The 10,381-nt window shown below is 68.9% G+C and overlaps 1 protein-coding gene across 1 annotated transcript; it reads left to right on the forward strand.

Annotated features, from left to right (window-relative positions):
- Positions 1-5,276: 5,276 nt before the first annotated feature.
- Positions 5,277-10,122, forward strand: LOC132317206 (zinc finger protein 282-like). Its single transcript, XM_059818745.1, has 7 exons — positions 5,277-5,300; positions 6,979-7,380; positions 7,470-7,596; positions 8,048-8,161; positions 8,876-8,986; positions 9,132-9,257; positions 9,395-10,122. The coding sequence occupies exons 1-7, from the start codon at positions 5,277-5,279 to the stop codon at positions 10,120-10,122; spliced, it is 1,632 nt and encodes a 543-aa protein (XP_059674728.1).
- Positions 10,123-10,381: the final 259 nt, after the last annotated feature.

Consider the following 10,381-nt stretch of genomic DNA (forward strand, 5'->3'; position numbering starts at 1 on the left):
AGATGAAGGGTCTCGTCTTGCGTGTTCGGTTGGCACCTCGTGGGCTGCGGGTGCTGCTGTGATAAAAATAAACAAAAATAAACACAGAACTACAGAAACTGAGGTCTTGTACAAGCGCTTTCTGGGAAGAGATTGTCTTCCCTTCTCGATGTGGCCTTTCAGTAAAAGCAATCAAAAAAAGAACCCCTTTCCCAGAAAGCTCCATCTGCTTTTGTGGAGCTTTGGCCTTATCCTGCTTATTGTGCGTAATTCCTCTCCGCTCCTGTCGTATTCCCAGTGGATCTGGGCTGTGCCCATGCATTGCGTACCCCGGGCGCTTCCCGTTGCCCCAGTTTGGAGGTGGAACTGGAAACGGTTTCACGGAGGTTGCCATCAAGTGAAACTGGTAAACGGCGGGTTCAAAGCCAAGGGAAGGCGATGGTTCTTCACGCAGCGGTTAGTTACGCCGGTGGCCTCTGTGCAGCAAGATGCCGCAGGTGCAGGGACTTTACGCCGCTTCAGAATCGGCTGGATAAATTCCCAGAAGGAAAAAAAAATAAAAAAATTATAGAAACTCTTAAATACAGAGATGCCGCTTCTGGCTCAGGGTGTCCTGAGCTGCGGGGCGGTGGAGGGGCTTCAACGTTAGTCCTGTGCCCTCGGTGTGGTCTTAGGCTCGCCCTAGGCGATGCCCTCGCTGCTCCTGGGCCAGGTCCGAGCCCAGCTGGATCTTGGATCTGACCCGCTGCCGTTGGTCTTGTGGACTTACGTCCTCGGGAACCTTTCAGGTGCCCACAGAGGGAGATCGGGGAGAGGGCGCGGGGAGCAAGCGGCGGCGCGGACGGGCTGTGCGGGTGCAGCATCCGCCTCGAGGGAGCCCCGGGTCCGTGGCAGCAAGCGGGCAGCTCTTGGGCTGTCGACCCCAAAACAGGGAAAACTCACCCAATCCTGGAGACCCTCGGGATGCTCCGACATGGGATGTGGCGTCGTAGCCCGGGCGTCCTGCACCGCTCCCAGCCCTCCAAGAGCCCCAGCGGGAGAGAACGCATCCTCCTCCCAGGCTGGGGTGCAGCTCGATCCACGCAGAGGGGACGATTCCTGTCTCCCGACCGCTGGATCCCGCGGGATGCTCCTGGCCCCAGCATCCCTCACTCCTCCCAAGGGTGCAAAGTCCATCCATTGGACCGTGCTTTTAATTCCCCGCTGCCGCAAAGAGTGGGGTCTTTAGCCAGTGCTGTCCTGGGTGATCAAAGCTTCCCCCAGGAGGACTTGACATTCCCGGGGAAATATTACCCTCGCTCTAAGAGAGATTTGGAAAATCTCAGGGATAAAATGAGCAAACCCTGCCTGAGGAAAAGAAGCCCCCAGGTCCCAGCAGATACTTGACATTTCTTCCCGCTGTCCCCAGCACGGGAACTCCTAGTTTGCTCCGGCAGCGGGTGAGCACTGGCTCAGCGCCGGCTCCGGGAGTCTCCGATCTGGATGAGCCATCGTGGGCAACGCTGCCTGCTGCTGCCTGGCTTTTGATTTAACTCGGGAGTTTATACAGCGCAGGAGCAACCTCAAATCTCACCAAAACCGCGCGCCAGCAAGGTCTCGTGGGAGGAGAGACTAAAACGGCACCCAGCCGCCCCGCGCCGTCCTTCTGCGGGGTCCAGGGAGCTTTTTGGGTCCTGTGCCCTCACGGCGGCGGTGGCCTTGCCCGGTGGGTGTCCTTAAACGCGGTGGGGGAAACGCAGAGGGGATGCAAGAGACAGAAACCCGCTGCAAGCAGGGAGGGATTTCGGGAGCCCCCGGGGGACCAGCAGCAGCGACGCAGCGGGTCCTTCCTCTCAGCCGTCACCCGAAGGGCTTGGTTTCGTGCCCCGGCCTCCGAGGGTTACCGATCCTGAGCTCGGAGCAGGTTTTATGGGCGCACATATTTTTTTTATGACCAAAACCGCTGCCGGCCGCGGTGACCGCGTGGGGCCCTGTTGTCTCCTGCACGTCGAGGTGTCAGTTTTGCGTTCATCACCGTGCCTGCTCCCCGCGAGCAAGGACCTGCCGCCCGGAGCCGGTGAGAAGGTGGGAGAGCAGCTGGTCCCTGTCCCCACCCGGCACGGACAGCCGTGCCCTTCGGTAGGAGCTGGCTCCTTCCCACCCGGAGCTGCTGGGTGCGAGGGGATGGTGGGGAGTGAAAAAAAACCCCAGTAAACTGCCATTATTTGCCGGTTTCCCAAAGAAATGGGGTTTACGTGACCGTGCAGTGCCTGTTTGCTGGTTCCCACCACCAAATGCTGTCCCCTGGAGCCTTCCCGGTCCCCCGCGGTCGTGCCGGAGGTGCTGCGTGCCGAGCTCCAGGCGAATCCCGGCATCTTTGGGACGGGGGTGGAGAGGGCAGCGCTGGACAGGCGGCAGCTCCGCGCGCCTGAGCTGGGTTGATTTTTTTTATTTTGCTGAAGACCATCGTTTCCCCTCCTCTTAATTGCACAGAGAGAATGAGCGCCCCAAAAAGCTGCTTAAGCGCTTCCCTTTGGGGTCCCTGTCCCGCCTCCCCCGGCTCCGGGAGCTCCCCGGCCCCCGTGGGGCATCACCGGCTGCCCAACAGCTCACGCCTTGGGCTGAGTCGGTACCCTCGGCCCCAGGGGACACCCTCGGCCCCCATCCCGGGGCAGGAGCGGAGAGCACTCATCCTGCGCCAGGCGCTGGTGGGTGCCGGCTGCTCCGGCTCAGCCCCGGGGACTGGGAGGGCGGCGGCTGCGGGAGCCCCCGGGGTGCCGGGCCATGGGGCAGGGGCACAGGGGGTTTAGGGGGCTTTGGGTGTCCCAATTGGGGGACGCAGCGCTGGAGGGGACGCGGGAGCGATCGCATCCTCAAGCGAAATGGCTGCTCGGGCTCCCGTGACGCCTGCTCAGCCCGTTAACTCTTCTTGTCCCGCTGCCCTCTCTGCCTGGGGGCCGCGGCCGTCCCGGTCCGTGTCCGGCACAGGGGACCCCCCGTCGTGGCCCACCCGTACGGACCGTGGGGCACCGAGGTGCCGGAGGAGCTTTTCCCGGGAGGTTTCCATGAGGGCAAGACCGTAACGCTTTTCCTTGGTCTCCCACCGGCGCCAGTCCCCGGTGCTGTTAGACCGAAGGGTCCCAGGGGCTGGGGTGGGTGCGCAGGGGGGGTCCCCAAACCCAGCACATCCCCACACGTGGGTCTCCCGTCCGTCTCTGGCCAGCACGGGGGTCCTGGTGCGGGTGGCCGGGTGCTCCCCTCCCCACACCAGGCTCTCGCCCCACGGCCCCGGGCTCCCGGCCCTCCGGTGTCACCGGGTGTTTGCTGGAGGGAGAAGGGGGGTCCCAGCAGCACAGCCCAAGGTGGGGGGGGAGACACCCCCTTTTCCAGCCCCGACCCGCCACCTGCGGGGCTGTGACCCCGGGGTGCTGGCGGGGACGCGGTGCCCGGCTGAGCGGGGCAGCCCGGGGGCTTTGGGCTCAGGGCACCCGCTGGGCTGGGTGCTGGTGCTGATACTGGAGCCGGAACCGACGTTGGTGTCAGGGCCGGGGCTTGGTGCTGACACCGGTGGTGATGCTGGTGCCGATGTTGATGCCAGTGTCAATGCCAACACCAGTGCCCGATGCCAGTGCCAAGGCTTGGTGCTGACGCCAATGCCGATACCAGTGCCGATGCCGGTGCCGGTGCCGACGCCGGTGGCGATGCTGATGCTGGTGCCGGGGCTTGGTACCGGTGCCGGTGCCAACACCAGTGCAATGCTGGTGCCAGCACCGATACCAGTGCCGATGCTGATGCCGGTGGTGATGCTGATGCTGGTGCCGATGCCAATACTGGTGCTGGGGCTTGGTACCAGTGCCGCTGCCGCTGCCGCACCAATACCAGTGCTGATGCTGGTACTGGTGGTGATGCTGACGCTGGTGCCGGTGCCGATACCGATACCGGTGCTGGGACTTGGTGCCGGTGCCAATGCCGGTGCCGATGCCCGTACTGGTGGTGATGCTGACACTGGTGCCGATGCCGATACCGATACCGGTGCTGGGACTTGGTACCGGTGCCGGTGCCGATGCTGGTACTGGTGGTGATGCTGACACTGGTGCCAATGCCGATACCGATACCGGTGCTGGGACTTGGTACCGGTGCCGGTGCCAATGCCGGTGCCGGTGCCGATGCCGGTACTGGTGGCGATGCTGACACCGGTGCCTATGCCGATACCGGTACCGGGGCTTGGTGCTGATGCCGGTACTGGTGGTGATGCTGACACTGGTACCGGTGCTGATGCCGGTGCTGGGGCTTGGTACCGGTGCTGGTGCCAATGCCGACACCAGTGCCAATGCCAATGCCGGTGCCGATGCTGGTACTGGTGGCAATGCTGACACCGGTGCCGATGCCGATACCGGTGCCGGGACTTGGTGCTGGTGCCAGTGCCGATGCCGGTACTGGTGGTGATGCTGACACCGGTGCTGATGCCGATATCGGTGCCGGGGCTTGGTACTGGTGCCGGGGCTTGGTGCCGGGGCTTGGTACCGGTGCCAGGGCTTGGTACCGGTGCCGATGCTGGTGCCGATGCCGGTACTGGTGGTGATGCTGACACCGGTACTGGTGCCGATGCCAATACCGGTGCTGGGGCTTGGTACTGGTGCTGGTGCCAATGCCGGTGCCAATGCTGGTGCCGCTGCCGGTACTTGTGGCGATGCTGACACCGGTGCTGATGCCGATACCGGTGCCGGGGCTTGGTACCGGTGCCGATGCTGGTGCCAGCGCCGACTTCGGTGCCGATGCTGGTGCCGGGGTCGGTGGTGGTGGCGGTGCTGGTGGCGGTGGCGGTGGCAGTGCCGGTGCTGGTGCTGGTGGCGGTGCCGGTGCTGATGCCGGTGGCGGTGCCGGTGGCGGTGGCGGTGCCGGTGCTGGTGCCGGTGGCGGTGGCGGTGGCGGTGCCGGTGGCGGTGGCGGTGCCGGTGCCGGTGCCGGTGGCGGTGCCGGTGCCGGTGGCGGTGCCGGTGGCGGTGGCGGTGGCGGTGGCAGTGCCGGTGCCGGTAGGCGGCAGTGCTCCGCGCTCGGCGCCGCTCCCCCCCGCCCGCCGCCGCCGAGCCCGGAGGAGGCGGATGCAATTCCCCGGCTGCCCCTGGCTCCTCGGCGGGGCGGCGGGGCCCGGCCCGCAGCGCGCAGGCACCGACAGCGGCCCCGGCCCCGCTCCCGGCCCCGGCCCCGGCCCCGGCCCCGGCGCGGCGGCGGGCGGCAGCGCGGCCCCGTTCCGCCCCGCGCTCTCCCCGCCGCGGCCCGGCCCCAGCCGGCGGGGCCCGGCCCTGCACCGCGGGGCCATGGCCGAGTGGGCGCCCGCCCAGGTAAGCGCGGCCCGGCCCGGCCCGGGGCACCGGCACCGGCACCGGCACCGGAGGCGGGGCCGCCCCGCCCGCGCCGCCGGCCGCTCCCCGCCGCCGCCCCGGCCGGGGCCACCCCGCCATGCCCCCGGGGCCCCCCCGGCACCCCCGGCCCGCCGAGGATGGGACCGGGCCCGGGATGTCCCCGTGTTCCCCGGGATGGGACCGGGCACCCCTGACCCGGGATGTCCCCGTGCCCCCGGGATGGGACCGGGCACCCCTGACCCGGGATGTCCCCGTGCCCCCGGGATGGGACCGGGCACCCCTGACCCGGGATGTCCCCGTGCCCCCGGGATGGGACCGGGCACCCCTGACCCGGGATGTCCTCGTGGCCCCGGGATGGGACCGGGCACCCCTGACCCGGGATGTCCCCGTGCCCCCGGGATGGGACCAGGCACCTCTGGCCCGGGATGTCCCCGTGCCCCCGGGATGGGACCGGGCACCCCTGACCCGGGATGTCCCCGTGGCTCCGGGATGTCCCCGTGCCCCCGGGATGCGAGCGGGCACCTCTGACCCGGGATGTCCCCGTGTTCCCCGGGATGTCCCCGGGCACCCCTGACCCGGGATGTCTCCATGGCCCCGGGATGGGACCGGGCACCCCTGACCCGGGATGTCCCCGTGGCCCCAGGATGCAACTGGGCATCTCTGGCCCGGGATGTCCCTGTGGCCCCGGGATGGGACCAGGCACCTCTGGCCCGGGATGTCCCTGTGGCCCCGGGATGCTCCGTGCAGGCTCCAGCCCCAGGCTGCCCCCGGGGACCTGACCTGAGATGTCCCCGTGCCCCCGGGATGTCCCCAGGCACCTCTGGCCCGGGATGCCCACGTGCCCCCGGGATGGGACCGGGCACCTTTGAGCCGGGATGTCCCCGTGGCTCCGGGATGCAACCGGGCACCTCTGACCTGGGATGCCCATCTGTCCCCAGGATGTCCCCGGGCACCCCTGGTCCAGGCTGCCCCGTGTCCGCGCCTGCTCCCTGCCCGCCCGCCCCATCCTCCTCCCGGGGGGGTCCTGCCTGGCAGCCCCAGGGAAGCCCCTGCAAGGGGTGGGGGGTGCCAGGGTGGGGGTCCCTGCAGGTCTGGCGGCTGCGCACACAGCACGGTGACCTGCCTGGTGCTGGCCGGCGTCCCACGGGGACAGTGACCGGCACTGACCCCACGGCCGCCGTGGCTGCACCGTAATCCCTCCCCAACCCACCGGCCGAGCAGGACGCATCCCGCCCAGCGGCACTGGTGGACCCTCCTCATCTGCCCCTCACCGTCCCCTCAGGCCTGCTGCATCTATCTGCCCTGTCCCCTTCCGGAGCTCAGACCGGGTCCCAGCAGCTCCTTCCTTGCCTGGGCAGCACCGACCGCTCCAGGGGCCAAATCCTGCCCGGCCGAGTCGTCGGCACAGGATGGGCAATGCGGCGGCTGTAGGGCAGGTCCCCCATGGCGGCCGGGGCTGGGAGGGCGAGGGCAGCGCTGCCGGCTTTGGGCACGTGGGTGGTGGTGGGCATCGCACGCGGGGGTCCCCGGCGGGGTGTTGGGGGTGGCGGTGGGCGCTGGTGGCCAAAAGCCCCTGAACTAGGGGGAGGAGCGGCACCTGCCGTGGGGCCGGGGTCCCCATGGGCCCCCTCCCACCCGCGCCCTCCCCACGGCCCAGGTGCAGGAGTGGAACGTGGAGGCCCCCCACCTGATGCCGCTGCAACCGCCGCTGCTGCCGGAGCGGGCGCACGTGCGGGAGGCGCAGCTCCACTCCGCCGAGGCCTCGCTCTGGACCGTGGTGGCCACGGTGCAGGCGATGGAGAGGAAGATCGACCTCCTCGCCACCCGCCTGCTCAGCCTGGAGGGTCGGTCCGGCACGGCCGAGAAGAAGCTTCTGGACTGCGAGAAGACGGCCATGGAGTTCGGGAACCAGCTGGAGAGCAAGTGGGCCGTGCTGGGCACCCTCATCCAGGAGTACGGGCTGCTCCAGCGGCGCCTGGAGAACGTGGAGAACCTGCTGAAGAACAGGAACTTCTGGGTGCTGCGGCTGCCCCCCGGCCCCCGGGGCGAGGTCCCCAAGGTAACGGCTCCCGGGGGGGGGGCTGCGGACCGGGCGGGGGGACCCTCGGGAGCGGGCGCCGCTGAGCTGCCGGGGGCTTGTCCCTGCAGGTGCCGGTGACGTTTGTTGACATTGCCGTCTACTTCTCGGCGGAGGAGTGGAAGAATTTGGAGGAGTGGCAGAAAGAGCTGTACAATAACCTGGTGAAGGAGAACTACGAGTCTTTGATCTCCCTGGGTAATGATCCCTGTTTGCCCCTTTCCTGGCAGGCCGGGGGGATGGCTGCGTCTTCCCAGAGGGTCACGGACATGGATGCCCTGGTTCCCCGCGAGCGGTTGGTGGTGGCACACGCCGGGGCCTCCCGTTTCGGAGGGAACCCTCTGCGGCTCATGCTGTGCGCGCGGGGAGGGGATGATGTGCCGTGCCGTGCCGTGCTGGTGCTGCTGCCCCGTCCCGCGGAGCTGGAGTGGGTCCTCATCCCCCAAAATCAAAGGCCTGAGCGTTTGCGCTGCGCGGGCCTCCCGGCACGGAGGTCCTGCCAAATTTAGGCAGCTTCTCTGCCAGGAGAGATGCCAGGGTCTGGCAGCCCTGGGTGTCCCCTGCGCGTTGCCCCCAACTCTTGGTGACGGGGAGGGTCCAGCGGGTGCAGCCGTGCCGCCGGTGCCAGCCGCGCTGTCTCCCCGCGCAGACGGTGCCCTCTCCAGAAGCGAGGCGCAGCCCCGCAGCGAGCGCGGGGAGGGACCCTGCGTCCCCGAGCAGAGGGAGCTGGAGCAGAGGGAGCTGCCGCCGGACGCCTGCGCGGGTGAGGCACCAGCCGGGAGCCACGGCAGCGCCGGGTCCCCCCCATCCCCGCTGCCTCCCACCTCCCGTTTCCCCCACCCCGCTGCTCGCGCTGGGGACGTCCCTCCTCCTTCCCCGGCGCTCCCGGACCCCAGCGCCCAATTTTCAAGCCGTGGCCAGATTCTGCTCCCCACTGCGCAACCGGGGGCCACTGTGAGTGACCCCAGAAAGTCCGCCATGAGTGATGTGCCGGAGGGTCTTGGGCATCTGTCACTGGCAGATCCATGCGTCCCCCACCGCCACCACGTCATGTCAGAGCCCATGGGCTCTGCTGCGGTCACCCATCCATCCCTGTGGGCTGTGCCATGGTCACCCGTCCCCAAGGGCTGTGCCAGGGTCACCCATCCCCACGGGCTGTGCCAGGGTCACCCATCCCCACGCACTGTGCCACGGTCACCCGTCCCCACGCACTATGCCATGGTCACCTGTCCCCACAGGCTGTGCCAGGGTCACCCGTCCCCACGCACTGTGCCATGGTCATCCATCCCCATGGGCTGTCCCACAGTCACCCGTCCCCACATCTCCCCCAGGGGTGTTTAATGCCCCATAACTGCTATGGGATGGGGACATCCCCCGTGGCCAGAGCCCGGGGGTCCCGCACCCCAAGGCTCGTTGGCCGCGGGGTCGCGGCAGGCGGCCGCAGCCTGGCGCCGGCCAAGTCTCTCCTTGTGAACAGAGTCGCTGATCTCCACCTCCGACATCCTGTCCCGGATCAAGCAGGAGGTGGCCTTCGTGGGGGAGCAGCAGTTCGCGGAGGAGCGGGGGATGCCGGCGGACCCCTGCGCAGGTGAGCCCGGGGCTGTGCCGCGCGCCCAACGACTGCCCAACGCCGGCAGCAGCCGCTGCCTTTTGGAGCCGTTGCCTGCCAGAGCCTGCCTGGCGCAGGATGCGGCCCCGCTCGGCTGAGTCCCCGTCCCCGTCCTTCCCTGCAGGTGCGGATGCCCTGATCACGGCACACGACTTCTTGTCGTGGATCAAGCAGGAGGAAGAGCCCTGCGTCCGTGAGCCCTGGGAGCTGCCGGAGAGGGAGATGCTGACGGGTCCCGCTCCTGGTCCCGGTGAGCGATGCTGAGCCCGGCCCCATGGGGCTGGGATGGGGCTGGGGTGGGGAGCACCCACGCAGGCTGGGCTGTGGCTCGGGGACATCCCCGGTGTCCCTGGCAGGCACTGACCAGAGCCTTCCCGTTCCCTGCAGCCGGCGAGGGGCTGCTGGTGAAGACGGAGGAGCGGTGTCCCCACGCCGAGCCCCCCGAGGAGGTGGGCTTGCCGGGCGGCTCCGGGGAGCTGCTCTTCCCCGGCGCAGGCTTCGGGAGCCCCGAGGGACAGGCAGCAGTGGCGGCGGCGGCGGCGGTGGCTCTGCCAGCGCAGCACAGACTGGGCAAAGCCCCAGGCTCAGAGCCGGGGGCCGAGGCGGCAGGGATCCCCACCGCCACGCCGGGACCCGCCGAGGAGCGGCCGCACGGCTGCGCCGAGTGCGGGAAGAGCTTCAGCGGGAAGAAGAGCCTGCGGATCCACCAGCGGAGCCACGCGGCCGAGCGCCCTTACCCCTGCGCCGAGTGCGGCAAGAGCTTCAACTGCCACTCGGGGCTGGTGCGGCACCAGATGATCCACCGCGGCGAACGGCCCTACAAGTGCGCCGAGTGCGGCAAGTGCTACAGCCGCAAGGAGCACCTGCAGAACCACCAGCGGCTGCACACGGGCGAGCGGCCCTTCGCCTGCGCTGCCTGCGGCAAGAGCTTCATCCGCAAGCAGAACCTGCTCAAGCACCAGCGCATCCACACCGGCGAGCGGCCCTACCAGTGCCCGGCCTGCGGCCGCAGCTTCCGCTACAAGGAATCCCTCAAGGATCACCAGCGGGTCCACGGGGCCGAGGCGGGCCCCCCACCGCTGCCCCCCCCCGGCATCATGCCCCCCGGGGACTAGGGGCCACCCCGCCGCGGACTGACACCCCCCGGGACGGGGGCAGGCGCCGGCCACGCAGCTTCCTACCAAATACAGGCGCCCGGCCGGGGCGGGGGGCACGGGGATCCCCGCGGGGGGGGCCATGCACCCACAGGTCCCCCCACCCGGGGCTGGCCTCTGCCGCGGACGGACGCTCTTTGGCCCCCACCGCTCTCCCCACCAGACAATCTCGCTGCACGGGATGGGGAGCAGCCCCCCGCCGCGTCCCCCCCGCTGCCGT

Source organism: Gavia stellata, chromosome 6, assembly GCF_030936135.1.
Source record: "Gavia stellata isolate bGavSte3 chromosome 6, bGavSte3.hap2, whole genome shotgun sequence".
Taxonomy (NCBI): Eukaryota; Metazoa; Chordata; class Aves; order Gaviiformes; family Gaviidae; genus Gavia; species Gavia stellata.